General features: G+C 38.5%; 1 protein-coding gene across 2 annotated transcripts in view; it reads right to left on the bottom strand.

The window, feature by feature from the left end:
• Nucleotides 1-1,513: 1,513 nt before the first annotated feature.
• LOC149227460 (U3 snoRNP-associated protein-like EMB2271) overlaps nucleotides 1,514-21,945 on the bottom strand; it is a 209,421-nt gene continuing 188,989 nt past the window's right edge. For both annotated transcript variants that reach the window (XM_089377797.1, XM_089377796.1), the window contains one exon: nucleotides 1,514-2,021. In XM_089377797.1, the coding sequence (XP_089233923.1) occupies nucleotides 1,944-2,021 (78 nt within the window). In that variant the 3' untranslated portion in view covers nucleotides 1,514-1,943. The remainder of the gene's footprint in view (nucleotides 2,022-21,945) is intronic.

Consider the following 21,945-nt stretch of genomic DNA (forward strand, 5'->3'; position numbering starts at 1 on the left):
AAGATCCACAAGATGAGATGATGGGAAGTGACTTTATCATTTTGGTGAGAGATATTTTTCTAGGTTTTGCTCTGTTTGCTTGGCAAGCCCGGGGTCCACTATTCCATCATGTTGATGTACTCTTTCCAATGGATTAATAAAATGGTTCAGTGCTTTTATTGGCATTTATTTGTGCATCAACTTGTTGGTTGTGTCTATTTGTGATTATTTTGTTGTTCAAGTTCATTTCTAGCATCTATTGTCAAAATTTCCCTTGAGGATATTATAGTTGCAGTGTTGCTAATAGGGTAATTGATGTTATATTCCTTGTAAAAGATTGCTATTGTTTATAAATTGTTGTGTGTTGTACAGAAGGATCTGCTGGTATAACAGCCTTAGGTGTGAGACTGGATTTGTAACTTGTTTTGTACTGCTGGTGTTGTTGATAAAATCAACTGCTTGTTTATAATGTAATACATTCAATATCATCTATGTCTTAGTTAGAAGGAATACTGTGATACTCGTACAATTTTTCATGTGCTCTTTTTAACCCTAAGGGATATTACATATAAATCACTTGAGATACTTGAAACTTAAATAAATCCTGCAGATTTTATATCTTAGAATAGGCAATGCATTTTTTCATATCGTCTCAACACATCCCCAAAATAATGCCACCCACATAATGTTGTATAGCCATCCGAAACGTAGCCACTTTCTGGTAAGCGATTCCATATAATGTTGTATAGCCATTCGAAATGTAGCCACTTTCTGGTAAGGGATTGTGAGATACTGCTATTTGCACAAGTTGCGGTTTAGATTAAGCCATTTTCTTGTAAGGGATTGTGAGATACTTCTAGTTTGCACAAGTTGCATGTGAGGTTATTGCTGATATATATGTGTTGCTTCATCAGACCATTCCTTGAAAATACATGATTTACAATACAAAGTAAACTTCTAGAGATATTATAAAACGTGTGAACTGCATAGAAAGGAATATGCATGAAAGAGATTTATACCTTCAAAATATGGGCATAGAGATGGTGAATGTTTTTTTTTCAGAAGGAAAAAATACGCTTGTTTTGTTTTTATTATATATACCAGTAGATCAAGTCGCATAATTTCCGGTTACATTGTGCAGAATAGAAGGCAATACAGTGCCAGAAACTACAGTCCAGAAATGGTGAATGTTATATAGTAGACGCTTCCGCACACCCAGTTTGGAAATCACAAATTTGTTGCCATGTAAAAAGTGGAACATATGTAAATAACCAAATGCATGTATAAAATCAAAGGCATCCAATTGTACTAATAGAGTCAATACTTTTCTGCGAAAAAAATATTTTAATTCAAGTTACATCCTAAATAACACGATAACTATTTTAAGTATAGCAGGTTAGATGTACATTGATAATACTCATTAGTCACGAATAAATACTTTAAAATGCCATTCCATGTGCAACTTATAAAGCTGGATTCAAAATTTTTGACCATGCAACAATTTCTGGTCAGGTTATTTCATTGTTTCCATCTCTAATATCAAAATGATACTGTTCAAGAATTAAGGAAGATGAAAGTAATGAGAGGATAAAATTTTACAACTCCCTCTACATTACGTTTCATGCCAAATTGCTAAAATACATGTTGTACTGGATTCCCGGATATTATAATTTATCGTCTCTTATAATCACTGCACAAAATGATCTTGGAAGCTAAAAACTCAATATTTTATAGCAACCTTTTGCAGACCCTAAAAACTCGGATTAAAATTAGCAAAAATGGTGATATATAGGCAATCGTACAGGTTATAAGAAGAGGCATCAAAACAATAATCAAGTATGCCAGACTTTCCATTCTGAGACTCTCCGTTGAATGTGACAGTTGCTCTATTAAAGAATCAGAACTGTGCTGGAAATGCAAAAATATACCATCATCTTGTAGACTTGTTTTGCCCCCAAAATCCATCATGAAAGCTCAATTGGGCATAAAGTGACACCATTGCGAGCAGCCTGAATACGGCCCCATCTACCCAGTCGAGGTTCCTGAAAGAACATCATGAATTAGAAAACGAACCCTGAATTTAACTAATAAAGTTTCAATACATAAACACTTTCATTTGCATACATAACAATAACCTCTATTTTAGTCCTAGATACAATCCCTCCAAATTTGTAATGTTCCCATTTTCCAGTTTTCAATATGATGTGGATAGAATGGATTTCCAGGGATGGTGAGGAGAGGTCTCCAGTGGCCATTGAAGGTATGGTGATTGAATAATCATTTCCCGGGTTAAAAATTGATTTTTAATTAATCATTTTATTGATAAAAAGAGGAAATGTGCTTAATAGGAGAAAAAAAGGCCCAAAAGGGGGAGAAGTGACTAAAATAAAAAGTCACTTGAGATTAAGCTATTGGGAGAATCTTCTAGAATGAAAATAAAATAATAAAGTAAAATACTTCTAGAAGGTTGGACTGGGACCCATTAGATCTATAAAAGAAGGTGAGCACATCATTGGTCGACATCTTGGATTTATGTATTTGGTCTTTGGTGAGATTTGGAGACCCTGGTTCCCAGCTTCTGTAGCTGTAGGACAGAAACCCTTGGGTGATTTGGTGAGAGTGGGTGAGGATCCATTTCATTGCAGAGGATCCCATCTCAGCTATCCTTCAGTTATTTTGGTTTCAAATTGACGGATTGGGGTCATTTCCAACAGCATTATTTCTTGCAGAGGACCGCATAAGCAGTTCAGCTGGGTCATATGCACTATATGGTGGGGTCTCACACCTTCAAGTTTCAGGCAAAACCCTTGTTGGGTTTTTCTAGGTTTTTGGAGAGGATTTTGCGGGTGTATTTTCAAAGTGATCCAGTGATTTTCCAGGACAGCCATCCTCATTCATTCAGCCAGCGTTCAGCAGATTATTTCCTAGGTAGTGCGCATTCTCATCCTAGGCCATATTTCACTTGGGCCAGAGGCATCTTTCTGGGTTTTGCTCTGCTTGCTTAGCAACCCCAGGTTCCACTATTTCTTCCTACTGATATACTCCTTCCAGCAAATTAATAAAATGGCCCAGTGATCTTGTTGGTGTCCACTGTGTATCAAATTGCTGGTTGTGTTATTTTGTTATTGTTTCAAGTTCATCTCTGTTTAATTACTGTATTTTTCCCGAAAGAAACATCTCAATGGTGTCAGAGCTGTCCAAATCCATTGTGCATTGCAGAAGAAATTTTTTTTTATAGAGGGACAAATATTATTATTGCTTGGCCAAATTATTTTTGAAGGGCTCAGTAATCTTTTATAAAGGGGACAAATATTGTTATTGCTTGGCTGAATTATTTTATTAAAGGGCTGAAAGCAAAATTTTAATCAAGGGGGCCAAATATTGTTTGCTTGGACAAATTATTCTTAGAGCCGCCAAGCCGGAGAAGCATTGAAAGTCAAGTTTCTCCCAATATTTTAAAACTCCGACTCCGACTCCAACTCAGTATCGACTCGACCGGCTCGATTTCAATGACTCGGTCGTTGTAAAAAATACATTAAATATTTATTATTTATAAAAACACATAATTTTAAAGATTTTCATTCATGTTTCCAAACACACAGCATTAGAATATAGATAGAAGTCAACATATGATCAAAGTAGGCTCATGAATATATCCATTATATCAAAATGGCACCCAGTGCATTGTCCAATACATACACGATGATGATATAGAGATCAAAACAAAAACACATAACCAAGGAGGCTAGAAATGGCCTCTACAACAAAAGTTTGTGACCAGTACTATTGGCTACTGCTAGAGTTGCCAACATCATCTGGCTCAGTGTTACTTGGGAGCGGGAGTGAAAGCGGGGAGCGGGAGTGACATTTTCAGAAGCTCCCGGTTTGGGAGCGAATCCCAGAGGAGTTCGACAACCAATGTCACTAACATCAAGGTACATAGAGGGATTGGTGCTCTTGATTAAATACGAGTTCCATACCCTAATACATGACAAAATTCAATGGAAACATTGCAATCCCCTAATCCTGAAATCTTGAAAAACTGATAAGTCCGCTGGATTTTGAATGAAATCTAAAATTCTACTTTCTCCATATGAAATCCAATGAGGCCAAAACCACTCTCAAACATCCTGAGTCATTTCATGGTAATGTTAAAAATTTAAGTAAAAGTGACTTTCTCCTTAATCTTCATTAAGGAGAATGTCACTTTTACTTTTAGAAATTAACATTACCATGAATAACATATCAATACTCGGGATCAGATTCGGACAGGGAAACCCATGAGTCACACAGGGAAGCCCTGGGAGTCCCCCAAAAATCAAAAAAAAAAAAAAAAAAGCCGCTTTTTTGGGTTCACTGGCCATTGTACGTTGGAGCAAAGAACTTATGAACGCAGAAATAGATATACAAATATTTTATTAATAATAAGACAGATTACAGATGATGTTATTACAACTGCGGGTGTCTGGCTTATATACCGCCATGGACACCCTTTGGGAAAGGGCATGATCTTATGATCGTGCCCTTTCGTCTAATTAAAATTAAAATTAAATAATAAACCTAAGTTAACTAATTTTTTACATAACATTGCCTTCCTTTCGAAAGAATGCTTTGTCCTCAAAGCATAAGTAACGACGAATGTTGTTGAAGAATGATTCATTCTCCCAGAAAGCTTCTTCTTCGGGTAAGTCCTTCCGCTTGATCAGATATTGCAAGATGATCAAGGTCGCACACTTTAAAAGGTCTTGGATTAATCTCTCAAGTTCCGTTTTTTGGTGATGTGGATATCGGTATGGCTTGATGTTGACAAGGTCTGACCCTGCCTTGACTTCTATTGTATGCTCAATTTCCCTATTAGGTGGCATCTTCATAGGTAGGTCTTGAAATACTTTTTCATGCTTCGGAATCAAATCTTGTATCTCGGGTGACTCTTCTCTGGTTATATTTGCAGATAACATCTCTAACTGGTGACATTGTACTACATAAGCGGGTGCTCCTTTTCGACTTAGTTTCATCATCTGAGATGATGATACAACTTGATTTTATGGTGCTTGGAATCCGTGTAGCTTGTACTTCTGACCTCTCCATTTGAATTTTATAAATTGTACTTGATGGTTGGCGGCATAAGTACCTAAAGTTCGTAACCATTGGATACCTAAGACTACATCTACTCCTCCTAACGGTACCGTGAAGAATGGAGACTATAGATTAAAGTCTTGAATCTGCAAATTGACCTTATGGCATTTCCCTACCTTTTCAATCTTCTTACCATTAGCTACCATCACTTTTATGTTTGGTAAGGGAAATGAAAAGATATTGAGTCTCTTTGCCACGGTTGCATCTAAAAAATTGTGTGTGCTTCCAGAGTCGATGAGAACCACTACGTTGTTCTTATTTATGTGTCCTTTTAACTTTAAAGTCTGAGGTTGTGATATACATGTCATAGCTGATAATGACACTTGTGGAATACTTCCATCATCTAATTCTGGTGAGAATTTTGGGGCGTCTTCTGTGTCTTCTATGTCATAATCTTCACTGTTTGAATCATTGGTTGCTTCACAATTATATAGGTTCCTTGCTTCTTTTCCTTTAGCACATCTATGTTTGGGGTCCCATTTCTCACCACAGCGTTTACATTTTCCCTCTTTTATCCTTTGTATTTCCACATTAGACTTTTCATCTTCACGACGATGTGGTGGAACATATCTTGTATTATTTGAGTCCACATACTGGGGTATCCTTCGTCTTGCATAAGCTTTTTCCGCTTTTGACCAAAATATTGGTTCGGATTTCTTTTCGGTTGTTTTTGCTTTTCGTCTTGCTACTTCTATAGATGTAATGTCATGCATCTCAAGTTCTACTTGTAAATGGTTTTTGAGTCCCGAGATGTATGACTGAATTAGACGAGATTCTGATAACCCAGGTACTCGTGTTACTAAGGTCTCCCATTCTTGAGTGTATTCATCCACACTTCCTTTTTTTCGTACTTTGATGAGTTTTGAAAAGAACTCTTCTTCTCTTACACCTTGGAATCTTTTGAAGAACGCAGCTTTAAATTTTCTCCAGCTAATGACGTGTGTTGTCTTTTTCCACGACATATACCAGTTATATGCTTCTCCTTCCATTTTCATGGATGCATGCCTGAGCTTTTCGTCTTCGTCATTGATGTCATATATCTCAAAGTATCTTCTGCTTTATTTATCCATGCAACATTGTTTTTTTCGTTTCCATCGAATTTAGGCATCTCGACTTTTGCCCTTCGCTGGTATGTTGCTACTGGTTGAGCGAAAAAAAGGTGTTGATTGGTAAAGTTATCCCAGAGTTGCTTGTTTGTAAAGGCTGTGTTACTCGCTTCTTGGTGGGGTGTCGCTGATTTTTTTGGAGATTCAACTTTGTCATGAGAGTCTATTGACTTTGTTGAATCAGTCGAGATGTGTTCTTGATTCTCTTCACTTTCTTTTAATAGCTCTTCAGGTGTATAATTCGACCTTTTACACAGAAGTCTCAGCATTGTTAAGGCATCTCTGATGTTTACTTCTGTTTGGACATGTTGACTTTCCATCTTTATCTCTATTCGATTTGTCATATCTTGAAGATTTTTGATTTTGTCCACTTGCTCCCCAAGCTTGATCTCGAATTCATTTAGTCTTTTATTGACCTCATCGTGGTTGCTATTTATCTTATGCTCTGCATCCAACAACTTTTTTTGGAAATCCGCCATTGTCATTGTCGACATTGAGCGGGTTTGCAGGGGCGTGTATTTATTTGCCAGCTAAAATATTTTTCCTCCCCCTATTTTTTTTTTATTAGCTAAAATAATTTTTATACATATAAATTTTAATTAATTAAAATAAAATTTAATTAATTAAATTAATATATATATAACTTTTAATTAATTAAAATAAATTTAATTAATTAAATTAACTTTTATATATATATATATAATTTTTAATTAATTAAAATAAATTTAATTAATTAAATTATTTGTATTGTATATAATATATAATATAACTATATATATACTATAAATATATATAACCACGGTTTCACCGATACAGTTTCCAACTATATACTATATGTATATAAAATTATATATAATATATAATATATAATATATAATATATAATTTTTAATATAATATAGTTATATATATTATATAATATATAATTTTTAATATAATTTAATTATATATATTATACATATATATAATAAAACTCTTATCGACTTTAACTTGGAGCGACACGACGGTTTGAACGGCTCAACAAGACAGACGTGGGCAATAATAAAGGAACAGAGCGATGAGGAATAGCGGACAGTGGCGGCTGTAACAATTCCGGAAGGCGGAAGCGTGTGGCAGACGACTTGCAGGGTTGAAGAACAAGGCGTTGGCTGGCAGCGTCTACAGAAAATGGTGGTGGAAGGAAATAACACTATCAGAACGCAAACTTCTATGTATTTGCAGGTGGATAAGCGAGAATCGACCCGCTCTGATACCAATGGAGCGAAGAACTTATGAACGCAGAAATAGATATACAAATATTTTATTAATAATAAGACAGATCACAGATGATGCTATTACAACTGCGGGTGCCTGGCTTATATACCGCCATGGACACCCTTTGGGAAAGGGCATGATCTTATGAATAATGATCGTGCCCTTTCGTCTAATTAAAATTAGAATTAAATAATAAACCTAAGTTAACTAATTTTTTACATAACATACGTAACCCGGCCTGGTTGATATGTACTCGGCCGAGCTGGCCGGGTTAATACCGAGCCGGCCGAGTTGTTTCCGAGCTGGCCGGGTTAATACCAAGCCGGCCGAGTTGTGTAACAACTCGGCTGGCTTGGTATTAACCCGGCCGGCCGAACCGGTTCAATGGCCGGGTCAAATTTTTTTTGACCGACTCAGACCAACTCGGCCGAGTCAATTCCGAGCTGGCCGGGTTTAAAAACACTGGTTTCTCCCACGATTCTTGCTGGCCAAAGTTTCCTCTTGTAAGCAGATGTTGAGATTCATTTGTCACAGGGTATTTTCTGTGGTTGTTTGGGATGAGCTCCAGTCAAAAGAGGCTGTGCTTCCACCTGGTGTATTGCTTGTTGAATCTCCTAGTTGGGTCGAAATAGCAGTGAAGAAAGGGACCGAGTCCTGTTCCTCTCTTTGCTGAACGAATCACCCTTGATGTGGGTCAAAGTTTCTAGTAGTGCTGGCTTGTGGTTCAGCTTTGTGACTGGTGGTGAGGCAGTCGTTTAGTTTCTGTTACGTTGGCATCTATACAGTGGCTCTATTCAGCTCAAGGAGAGACCAAATCCTCATTATTCCTACTGGACATGTTTATCTTTGCTCAAGGGACCGAGTTTCTATTGTGTTGCGTGCCCAAGTTTCCCATTCAAGTTCTGGCATGTTTTCTTGTGTTGGCCACGTTCTATCCCAGAGGAAATTGAATTTTCAGTGGCTGTAGCAGAATTTGGGGGCCAAGTTCTCTTGTATAAGCCTGTAGAAGTTGGTAGAAGTGGTGTGCCTTGGTTTGCTGCTCATTTACTAAGCATACAAGAGCTGAAGGAAGCCGCGATTTTCTGATTTGATTGCTGGACGTATTGATACACCCACTCACAGTATTGTGTGGAGGCTGGTCATTGATTAGAGAGTTAAATGACTGCTGGAAATGGGTCAACTAGTTTGTTGAAGGTGTGCTCACGCTACTGAAAAAATCCACTGTCATTTGCAGTCTGAAATGTACTCAGGTTCCTTGCTTTATTATCAGTCATACAATAGTGCATAAATCTGAATCTTATTTCTCATATGCTTATATCAGTAGAAAAGTGTTAAGTGTTATTTGCTTCAAGTGTTCCACTGAGCTTTTCATGTGACATTATGTTTGGTATTGAATAAACTACACAAACATGCACCTACAACAGTATGTTGATAAACCGTTTGACAAAATCACTCACTAGAAAAACATATTAAAACTCAGAAACTCAGTAACACTTGGGTGGAATTCCAAAGGGAAATTTTACAGCTGGTTATTATTATTAGCAGAGAAAAGGAGGTGGGTTTCCTTGCTACAGATTACACAAACAAATGAGCTGAGCCTATCGTGGTCTGATTTTGTATTGTTGGCTGGGTGGTCGCATTTGCATTGCTGGGGTTAGAAATCAGTCCAGTCCCTTAATGGGTACATCAGTTTCAAAGGTGCATGAGTTTCAGGTTTAATGAGTGTCCTCCTGTGACATGATAGGTGGCTGTAGCAGAGTTCCCGAGAGATTTAAAGAAGGAAATTCCTGAGGACTGTGTTTTTGGTCTTGTATCAAGAGCTGGTCATTATCTTATATATCAGGTTCTACTAAGTTCTCAAGTGCTGTAACTTCTGTCAATGAAAGAGGGAATAACTGTGTAATTTACAGTTGGTTGTTAATACCTTATATTCCCATGGTTCATGTTGTTTTCCAAGCTTAATATCATGTTTAAGTTGTTGGTTTAAAGTGGAGTTATTATTCTAGGTATTATACATATACATTTGAGACACAACAAAGCCAAAAATCACACCTACAACAACTTGTGCACCATATATGTTTGACAAAACCACACTGAAGAAATACATTGAAATCAGAGAATACAATGACAATTTTGGGTCATCTCTAGGTGCGAATTTTACAGTGGTACTTGTCATCATTGGGCAAACCTATGGACAGGCTTATAGAACTCCTGAATAAATTAAGACGATTGAATCAGACCAGTAGTACAAAGGTTGATTCTTTGAATCACACTGCATCATGGGACCAAAAACCTAAGCAGAACAGCAGACCTTTCTCAAGAGGGGTCCATGCCATTCTTCCGCAGGAGCAACCAGGGGACTTGCAGAAAGAGCAAGAAATCGGACACAAACTCTCTACACTCAGGAAAGATCTGGAATTCATGAGGATTACAGTGAAATCCCTTCTCAAATTGGAAGAACTAGACTCACTACTCTCCAACGTGAACCAGTCAGATTGTGAGAATTTAAGTTGGGCTCTAAAACCAACACAACACAAGTTCTTGAAGCACCCTTGTGAAGGGGTCAAACTTCCAGTTGCCTCTTGTCTCAGTTAAAATCATGAGGCTAACCTCACCTATCCCACCTTACAGCAATGATATTATGAGGAGAATCTTTAAGCTGATAGTAGAGACCTTTCGGGACTTGGATAACACCGTGGGTCCTACCTTTGGGAAAAAGCTCAAGATTTTAGAAATCATGGCCATGGTCAGATCATATCACATCATGTTGGGTGCAGAGTGTGATGACTTGATTCTCCAAATGTTCCAATGCTTTTTCAGCATTAATAATGATCATCTTGACACAGTCAAAACAAACATGCAGTCCATTTTGTCTTCAGTAATGGGAGGCTTGTGACGCCATTCGCAAGAAGTTGCAGTCTAAGTTGTTGGCCATTTGGAAAGAGGAACAGATAGTCTCACCTGTTGTTGCTCATGAACTAGCCAAAGGGTTGGTTGAGCAGAACATAAAGTTGTTCAGAAGACAGTTGACCAGGGGGAGCTGCTCAGGATTTGTGGACCATGCAACAAGAATGAGTTAAGGAGAAAGGGTCTTTGCTTCATCAGCAAGGAACATTGGGGGCCTAACCACTCATCCTTGAGTGACACGAGATGACATAAGTAAATCAGGTGGAGATTCATTCTGACTTTACGAATGAGGATTCTTCCTTTATAGTTGAGTCCAAGGGTTTTTACGAGGATACCTCTGAGGAGCATGAGCAGTCATGTGGATATATTGACAACAGCCCAGATGTGCATTCATGTTTGAGGAATGAGTATGATGAGCAGTTAATAGTCCCCATGAGTAAAGAAAACAGAGTAGGAGACATTCAAGGAGATGAGCTACAAGTGATGATTCAGCATGGAGAGCACATAAAGGGATGTCAGTTAGATGAGGATGTTATGCATAATGTGTTATCTATGGAGAAGCAGTTAGTGTTTCATGTTAAGCTGTGGAGGAGGATGAGTAGCCATCTTTTGGGCCAGCCATTGATGAGAAGCAGACAGACGCACAGACAGCCGGCAGAGTTGCAGTACTTTCAGACAGCAGCCCTCTCTAGGAGAACATAAGCAGAGCCTGCAGAACGGTTATCACACTTTGATCCATTATAGAATGAGGGGAAAATTTCCTAGACGGATCTTGTTGATTGATCAGGCAAAGTTGCATGAGTTGAGCACAGTGCAACATAGTGGACTTGTTCCTAGTGTTCCACCAAGGTTCCGGGACGAGGGGGTGAGGGGGCGCGGGAGCGGCCTATGCAAAAGCTCCCTACCATTTTTTAGGAAACGTGGGGGAGCGTCAGAGTCTTAAAAATTTATAAATATAAAATATAATTTATTAATTGAGTCCACTATGACAATTTGCCAATTTGGTTTGAATTGAAAAGCTGCAAAGCATGATCATTGATATGAATATCATTTGACATTATCTAAATTTATAATATCATATATGTTTTCTTTTGGACAGTGGTTTCTAAGTTTGCTATTGACATCTGCCAAGTGTATTAATTTATTAACCTGATTTGGTAAGTTATATTCCTTGAGTTAAAGAATTCCTAGAGCAAGAAAGCAATGAATTTGAAAATTTACACAATCCTTCTTAGAAGAAAACTTAAACAAAGAGAGAACTGTCCTTAGAAAAACAGTGATGAGCAATTTTTTGGTAGAAAAAGGTGGCATGGAAGAAGTAAACTACCAAATTCCAGATCTTTATGAGGTGCAGCACAGTGGCACACTATAGATTTAAATTTTGGTCAGACAGAGGGAGAGCTTCAGCTTGATAAGGTAGCCAGTAGCCACTGAATTCTGTGAAAAGGTAAATGAACAGATCAGGAAGACTGCATTGGCATTAGAAAGGGCAACTACAATGGGTTGTCCAGCTGTATTGGAAATTTGGATCCAACAGCTAGAAAGTTTGTTATATAATATAGACAGTACACCATATGCTGAAAATCATACTGTGTAATTAACTCCAAACAATTATGAAAATCATATGATGTAATAATAAAAACCAACATCTATGATTGTAAACCTAATTAGTCAAAGGATTGAATCCATAAAACACCCTTCATGGGATCTTGAAAAAGGATTATTGGATGAACAGAAGTGGAGGAATATGATACCTACATTAAATCTTTGGAAGGTAAAAATTTAAAGCAAGGATTGCAAGAACTTGATGAAATATTGGAGGCCTTGACATTGGATTATTTTCAATAAAACTAAAGTTTCTGTTTTTTTGTATTGTGTGGAAATCAACATCTTCATAAGTTTGCAGGCTGTGTAAAAGACTATATAATGGAGTATTGGGATAAGCTCTAAGACAGGCGAGAAACAATGTTTCATATTTAGATGGATAAACTTCATCCAAACCTTTGTGTTATATAATATATTTGAAAGTTGAAACGGTTCATATATTTTAGAGCCGCAATCATGTTTTTATAAAAGCTTCTAGCTTAATTGGCATCAGTATGAGCGTTGTCATATACATTATTAGCAATATTGCTCAATCATACCGAAGTTGACTGGGCAGGGTGTAGAAGGGCATTTATGATTTAACCATGGAAAAACATTGTAATTTAACTCTAACTACACCAACAGTACACACGCATCACAAAAGCAAACCGATTTCAATTTTCAGGGCTACTTCACAGCAATAAATTTTATATTGATATTAGTTAGGCAGGCCGTAGATTTTCAACTGATAATATTAATATATGAATAGCGGCTAGCCTATTTGGTTGACAATGGACACTGCTCTGAGACAGACACTCTGATGATTGCCCAAACTTCATTCACACGCCCAATGATTCGGAAAGGGCTGATGTACTGTGCAATGATAAATCATAAAAACTGCAGAATATATGTAAAATCGAGACAAGGCCGTCATATGAAAACCAGTGTGGCCGTAGACAAGGCCGTCCGGCGTCATATGAAACCCTGCATAATATATTTAAAATTTTTAATTTATAACTGAAACATGGAAACTTGGTTTCTTTCGAGACCATGGTGACTCTACGGGAGAACTGATGGCTGGAAGTTACGATAGCATTGTCGCTTAAAAAAAAGTTAAAACAGCCGTCAAGACACACCAAACAATGCGCACTATTGATCTGTTGGAGACTTATAAGTTATATTGTTATATCACTTATTGAACTGTTAGTCTGTTACTAACCTGTTCAGCTGTAGCAGTCCGCTCCTCAACACGCAGCGCTGCTCAGGGAGGTGCTGCTCGCACGATGCTCGATGGGAGCTGCTGCTTCTAGGACGCTCGACCAGAGAGAGGGAGGAGTTCTGGAATGATGAATCGGAAATCCAAACAGTGAAACAGTGAGTGGAGCGCTCAGCAAACTTGCAAAGGCTGTGAGTGTGTTGTTCATGGCTCAGGTGTCGTTTTTATAACATGAAACCGCCATTTTCCAAAACCCTAAACGTTAATTAACTCTTAATTAAAGATTAAATTCAGCGTTTAATTAATTTAAATGGTTTTTAATGTGCCACGTCCCCCCTCGCCCCCTCACGCCCCCCCTCGTCCCCCCTCGTCCCCCCTCGCCCCCTCACGTCCCCCAACGCCCCCTCAGGGAAGGGAAACGCCCCCCTGGCACGTCCCCCTGAGTTTCCTCATTTTTGGGAGCGTGGGGAAACGTCACCTTCTAGTCCCCAAGTCCCCGGAGCGCGGGGGAGCAAGGGAACTAGACCCCTGGGGGGGGCGAGTCCCCGTGGAACACTGCTTGTTCCATATACAGGTGCCCAGGCATCCAATCCTTTCCACAAGATGAATTAGTGAGAGATCATTAGTTGGTATCCTATTGATGGGGTGTCATTCTTAGTCAGGGGCATAGTACAGTAGAGGCCCTTAGATATGAGGGATACCACATGCTCCAGTTGGCAGTGGGATGTAGGCCGACAGTTCATCTACAATCCAGTTGCGCTAGCCCAGCGACAGCATAGTGGGGTTGACCTTAGCCTATGCTAGGAGATGGATTAGAGAGAACTGATAATTTGGAATTCTATTGGTAGAACAACATCTATGGCTAGATATAGAGCATAACTAGAGCCATGGGGTATGAGTAATGATGATTGGCCATGGGGGATTTGGGATCTAGGTGGATTCATTGATGTCATATCAAGTCAACAGCTTGTTTGGGATCCAAATATCGAGGGACCCATTCATTTTTGTCTAGCATGGAAGCATGAGGTGACCTATTGGTGTGTATGGGATCCTGGTATCAATGTGCTGATGCCTCTGTTGTGGACAGGTATGGATTGCTTGAGAGCAAGCAATCTTGGAGCGAGAGGATTTGAAATGTTCCCATTTTCCAGATTTCCTTATGATGCAGATAGGATGGATTTCTAGTGATGGTGAGTAGAGGCTTCTAGTGGGCAGAGAAGGTATGATAGCCGAATAATCATTTTCCGGGTTGTAAAGTGATTTTTTAATTAACCATTTTATTGATAAAAAGAGGAAAAGTGCTTAATAGGAGAAAAAGGGCCAAAAGTGGGGGGCAAGTGACCAAAATAATGAGTCACTTAAGATTCAATTAATGGGAGAATCTTCTAGAATGAAAATAAAATAGTAAAGTAAAATACTTCTAGAAGGTTGGAGAGGGACCCATTAAATCTATAAAAGGAGAAGGGCGGCACATCATTGGGGGACATCTTGGATTTATGTATTTGGTCTTTGGTGAGATTTGGAGAACCTGGTTCCCAGCTTTTGTAGCCCAGGGACAGAAACCCTTGGGTGATTTAGTGAGAGTGGTCGAGGACCCATCTCATTCCTTGGTAAATTCATCCAGAATTCATAGGAGCATTTATCAGTTGCAGTTCAATTCAGAGGATCCCATCTTAGCTATCCTCCAGTTTTTTGGGTTTCAGATTAACAGATTGGGGTCGTTTCCAACGGCATTATTTCTTGCAGAGGGCAGCATAAGCAATTCAGTTGGGTCATACGCATTGTTTGGTGGGGTCTCACACCTTCATGTTCAAGGCCAAATGCTTGTTGGGTTTTTCCGGGTTTTTGGTGAGGATTCCATGCGTGTATTTTCAAGGTGATCCGATCATTTTCCAGGCCAATCATCCTCATTCATTCAGACAGCTTTCAGCAGATTATTTCCTGGGCAGTGTGCATTCTCATCTTGGGCCATACTTCACTTGGGTCAAAGGCATCTTTCTGGGTTGTTCTCTGCTTGCTTAGGAAGCCCAAGTTCCACTATTTCTTCCTACTGATATACTCCTTTCGGCAAATTAATAAAATGGCTCAATGATTTTGTTGGTGTCCATTGGGTATCTAATTGTTGATTGTGTTATTTTGTTATTAATTGTTGTTTCAAGTTCATCTCTGTTTATTTATTGTATTTTTCCCATAAGGAATATCTCAAAATTCAAGAAGAAGAAAGCACATTATAATTTACTAAAAGGACATTTTTTTGTGTTTTGTAATGGTCCTTGTTTATTACGAGTGACAGAAGATTTCTGCAAATATATCTTGAATAATAGATAACTAACAAGATGATGATTGCAATGAGCCCCGTGATGGTATACTTATATGGCTTATATGCATTGGTTGGTGTATGATCTTCCGTTAATCTACTTTTTATTATTTTGTATTTATTATTATTATTATTTAGTATATTCGTTATATTTATGTTTATTACATTGCCACCCAGTTAAGGAATGCATTGTCCCAAAGCATTATAAAAGTGGATCCCCTCTAGCTGAGTATGTTTCCTTGGTGTCATCATCTTTGTTTTTCTCTGGTTGTAAAGGCTTGACCTTGTTGAACGTTCCTGTTTTGAGTGTTGGAGAGATCCCTTTGTGATGTTTTCATCATATTCTGTGCCCATGCTCTGGGCAAGGGCGCCAACAAGAAGAAACAAAATGATACTAAAAAACTAATTGTAGCAATAAACACTCGTTACAGAAATAAACACCACTACTGCTGCAAATAGAAGGACAAAGAAGATGTTACAAAGCAAACTACCAACAAAATATACCAGCACATTACATAGTTGCAAATAAAAGAAAACATATTGCTGCCATAAAAACATAACACTATGATGTACGGGAACACGGATTTCATTTTCCATTAACACAAAACAGAAGTGTACATAGGTTGCAAGCCTCCCTATTGCATGCGTTGTCTCTACAGCTCCTCACACACACTCCAAACCTTCGGAGCCCTCTCAAGACCCAAAAGACAGCCTTGAATCCTCACTCAACCCCCATACATAATCCCTAACCCTATGAGATGGAGGGAATAGTTTATTATTTTTATCACAATATCTAACAACTAACTTTCGCTCCAAATGGCATGCACCTTTCCTAGCATTTCAATTATATTTCCTGTCATTTCACTTTCATTTACATTAAATTTCTAAGGGTTACATTCAAGCTCCAACAGGCCCTGGCACAAATCCTGGCTCATCCCGAGCTAGTTGCAGGCAGACATCCACACTCACTTGTGTTTCTGCTGTGCAATGCAAATCCTCCTTTGAATGTTGAACTGCAGGTTACTTCTCTATTCTACTCTACTATTGCACTCCCGCCTGGCACACCTCTTCCTTTATGGGCGTCCCAGCCACCTGCTCGCAAGACCCCATGTCCTCTCTTCTTCTCTTTCCCGCTCTATCTACTGCAGCCTGCAATTAGCTCCCTATTGTTCTCCCTTCTTCCACTGTCCCTGTTCGCTTCACCTGCCCAGATACTCTGTCCTCTATAACTACTGGTGCTATTGGACAATGTGGTTGTTGGAGGTTTTTGTTGTAAAACTGTCTTTCTCTCTGCATATTTTGCTCCTTCGGGACATTTGAAATTGCAGTATCTCATCTGGTTTGATCAGGACCAGCTAACGACACTAGTGGGAGTCTTAACAAAGACTGCCCATATACCCTCTCCCAGATTTCATTGATGTGTTGCATGGGTCTTCATAAACTGACAGCACAAAACATAACAAGCAGAACAAAAATAAAAACAAGTCATCGCAATCAATTTAAATTTATGGGTTCTTTTACATTTTCAGGTGGAGCTCCCCAAGCACAATTTGTTGCCAAGTAAAACGAAAACAATTACCAACTCCTACGTGCCTTCGCACCAAAAATGCATTGCATCTGTGTAATTCTTTTGTGAGCTTACTCCATTTAGACTTGTTATTTTTAATAATAATTAAGAAAGGCAACATACTGGCCATTGTTTGGATTCTCAATTCTGAACAAGTGTTTTAGGTTGTTGTCCTTATCGCTACCATAACTTATGGGCACGGTCGTGGGCTGAGTCTCCATGGCATGCAGTTATTGTGCACCATTTATTCTCATATTGGCAACCTATCTCTCCCAGTTGCAGATTCCAGATGTTTGCTTGTATCATTACCCTATTTACCAGCCTCATCCCTTTCTCTCTAACTAACACAACGCCAATGTTTATAGCTCAATCGTTTGTAGTTCACTTTTGAGTATGGAGCTCTGCACATGTCTCCTGGCCACCGCGCGCCTCTCTCCCACCATGCAATGGTCATGCTCCACCACGAACTTTTCTCTTCACTCTTCATCGTGTCTCTTGTCAGCGCGCCGCCCCATCATCCATGGTCGTCAAAATAAATTCGGTCAACCCATGCACTCCATCCAGACGACACTGTCAATAGCTCATACTAAGAGTGCAGCTGAAACAAAAAAGTGCTCCTTAAGACCACAAACCTTCACGCAGCTCTTGCCATTGCTATACACCGCATCCATCAAATGAAGATTCAACATCCCTTTTTGGGCATACCAGAACTCGTGGAGCATCTTGGAACTATCGTCCTTACAATTGGCTTCCGCACTCATCCATGAAATTCATTCCCAGGGGCTTGATACTCAGTACAGGTGTATTTTTGGAAGACTGCTCATCTAACCTCCCAACTTCTCTGCCTTTATCGATACCTTGAGAGCCTTCACGTTCTCTATCGGAGTGGCTTCTTGTAGCTCCTCCATGGTCTTAGCGGCCTTTGCATGCATCAAGAAAACATTGCAAGAGTTTCACGACTGAGAAGAAGTCTCTGAAAACACAGAGCAGTCACAGGGAAACCGTTACAAGAGCCCCATAGATGAGGAGAGCCTCTGAAAACTCAGAAGTAGCCATGGAACTAACAGAACCCAGAAATTTCCTCACAAGAAGACAATGGATTTTGCGTTCTTCTTGAAGTTGCAGGCTGGCCAGGCCCACAACCCCCTTCTGACCACAGATTCAGTCACTTGGGCTTCTCTCCACCACTGCTGCCACACGACTGGAGAGGGAAACCAAGTCTTCCTGGCTGGTGCACATTACTGGCCACGCTCTGGCCAGGAGCGCCAACAAGAAGGAAACAAAATGATACTGAAAAACTAATTACAGAAATAAACACTCATTACAGAAATAACCACCACTACTGCTGCAAATAAGCTACAGCAAATAAAAGGACAAATAAACTGTTGCAAAGCAAACTACCAACAAAATATAAGAGCACATTACATAGCTGCAAATAAAAGAAAACATACTGCTTCCGTAAACACATAACACTATGATGTATGGAAACCCGGATTCAATTTTCCATTAGCACGGAACAGAAGTGTACATAGGTTGCAGGCCTCCCTGCCATGTCGGCAGGAAGGCTGTTCTGCCTCTACAGCTCCTCACACACACTCCAAACCTTTGCAGCCCTCTCAAGACCCAAAATACAGCCTCAAATCCCCATTCAACCCCCATACATAATCCCTAACCCTATGAGCTGGAGGGAATAGTTTATTATTTTTATGAAAATATCTAACTAACTTTCCCTCCAAATGGCATGCACCTTTCCTAGCATTTCAATTACATTTCCTGTCATTTCACTTTCATTTACATTAACTGTTCTAAGGGTTACATTCAAGCTCCAACATATTCCAAAGTCTTTTGACCTGGCTGTTTAATGTACATTGTAAACCCTTGATTCTTCTTGGTAACTGATTCTTCTTGCTTCTATTGTATGTTTGTCTGTGCCTCTTCTGGTTTTCTTCATTAGTTGTACTTCATTTTTCTTGACAGTGGAACCTTCAATATCATATAATTTATAAGGTTGATCTTGCCAATTAAACTTCATGAATTGTTCTTCAAGGTTGGTGGTATAAGTGCCCAATTGCATCAACTATTCTGCACCTATCACCATATCCATCATCGAGCAGTAGAATGTAAAACCCTGTTTGCAGTTGCAATTCTTGTATTTGAATTGAGATATTGTGACAAGTCCTACTCCCTTCACCTTTTGTCCATCAACCATTGTTACTGTGAGGTCCTTGCTGGGATACACAAATTTTTAGTTGTTTAGGATCATTGGTATCTATACAGTAATGTGTATTACCATAATTTGCCAGTATTGTCATGCTTCTATTTTAGATATCATTTTTTGGAATTCAACTGTGTTAAGAAAGTCATTCATTTATGACCATTTCCATGAGAGGTAGTCGTAACTGACTAATTTCTCATGATTTTTGAATAGTCCACTTAGCACTCATTGCATCGGGTGATGCTCTCATGGAAATGGTCATAGATGAATGACTTTCTTAACGCAGTTGAATCCCAAAAAATGATATCTAATATAATGCATTGCGAAAGACCCTCAATACTTAAATGTTTCTATTTGTTATGATTCCTTTGAGCTTAAGTGTCTTAGGTTGTGATTTCCTGTTCTTGGTTGCAGGTGGAAGTTGGAACTATAGGCTTTCCCTTCTCTTTTTCTTGGAACCTGGATCTTATCAACATTTCTAAGATGAGGTGGAAGATACTTTAGAGACAATTCTTGTATTTGTTCCTTTTGAGACACATCAAATTCATTCTATTTAGTAGTGCGCATGAATTTGATGCCAGTGATACTTTTGATTGTGTTTTGTCACAATTGGTTATATTTTCCGAGAGTCAGAAAGCTACCTCCTATTGAGTATTGGGCTTTCTTTTCCTTATCTTCCCTGTTCTTTTTGGTTCAACCAAATTCTTAGGTTTTGATAGCCTTAACTCGCTGCAGATAATGGGGTTTTAATCCTAAAACATACAATTTTAGTATATAATCCTCAGTAGAGTCTGGAATCTACTAGCTAGGACTTCCCAATAACTGGTATAGTCATTATCTTGTCCCTATTTGCTGCATATAAGTGAACCCGGTAAAGTTGTCATCTTCTTCTCGACATGAAATCTCTTAAGAAGATCTTCTGAGTTGTGAACATTTTCCAGTTAGCAGATAAGCCACTAGTTTTCCTTGATAAACCACTTCAGAAGCCAAGGTGGAAAAACTTCAATAAAGTGACTTCATAACCCAAGCCAACCTCAGCATATAATTTCCAAGGTAAAGCCTAAAATAACATTAAGGATGCAACATTAGGAAAAAGTTAAAAACCCATCAGGTACAAATGAATGGCGGCAACCATTTGTACTGCAGCTTATGGTGGAATTGACAGATAATGTGTATGAACGTGTGATGGATCAATTTGTACACATCAGAGTATTAAAAAGAAGTATACCAGTTAACAGTGATGGTTGTACAGAATTGCAATTGGGAGCATATGGTCAATTGGCCACTGTATTAGCTGTGGTGAACAGGTTTTCTTTTGGAACGGCAGTTTCCACAGCAGTGGATCAATTGTACAAATCAATGCATGGCTAAATTGCAACAGATCACATGGCTAGCAAGTGTGCAGCGAGAATGTATAGAAAAGTAATTTTAAGACAGTGTGAATGCTGGAATAATATTCAAAATTAACCCACAACTTGGCAAAAGATTAATCAGTCCTATTTTTCTGATACCAAAAATAGTAAACAAATTCCTATTAGGAGAAGATTTCTGCAAATATATAGTATATAAGTGTATATATTGAATAATAGATAATTGATCAGATGATGATTATAATGAGATTCGTGATGGTGCATTTGCATGCATTGACTGGTCACAATGTAAGATGTATGTCCTTTGACCTTTAATTAATCTACTTGAACTTATTTAGTGTTTATTATTTTATTTATTATATTTATTTCATGATACTTTCATTTGTATCCATAACAGTAACCTCAATTGTAGTCCTGGATAAAATCCCTACAAAGACATGAAAAAATAGCACATTTGCAATTTATTAACATAGGCAAAACTTTCAATGATTAGTATGTTTGAGACTTGCAACTCTAAGCACATGAAGAAATAGGACTGATTAATAAATAAAATTCCTCGACACTGGAGGTATAATAAAAAACAAATGACACCACCAAAATTAATGAGTTAGGACAGCAAGCTAATGCCTAAATAATGATTCTAGATGATTAAAACACTAAGTAAACTAACTAAGAAAGAATATCTCCTGCTATTTCTGTAGAAAAAAAGTGCAAATCAGCAAGCTATGTTGGAAGAATTCTTGTTATTGATGTCAGAGACACAACTTCAAGAAGATTGTGGGATAGGCTTGTAGAAGACTTCAAGCCCTTTGCAACGAACATTTACTCGCCCTCTAACTCCTATTGGTTGGAGAGATATTGAATTTCTAAGTTAAAGAACCATGTTTTTTGTCTCCCTTCATGTCGGCCTACATGAACTCAAGTCGGCCTCCCCAAGAGACACACCATTCTAGATGATTAAAACACTAAGTAAACTAAGTAAGAAAGGATATCTCCTGCTATTTCTGCAGAAAAAAAGTGCAAATCAGCAAGCTATGTTGGAAGAATTCTTGTTATTGATGTCAAAGGAGACACAATTTCAAGAAGATTGTGGGATAGGCTTGTAGAAGACTTCAAGCCCTTTGCAACGAACATTTACTCGCCCTCTAACTCCTATTGGTTGGAGAGATATTGAATTTCTAAGTTAAAGAACCATGTTTTTTGTCTCCCTTCATGTCGGCCTACATGAACTCAAGTCGGCCTCCCCAAGAGACACACCCTATTCAAATTATAGTCAAACGAGTATAAATATAAGC

The sequence above is a fragment of the Pinus tabuliformis genome, chromosome J (assembly GCF_031772625.1).
Source record: "Pinus tabuliformis cultivar Carrire ecotype Pingquan chromosome J, CPIR1, whole genome shotgun sequence".
Lineage (NCBI taxonomy): Eukaryota > Viridiplantae > Streptophyta > Pinopsida > Pinales > Pinaceae > Pinus > Pinus tabuliformis.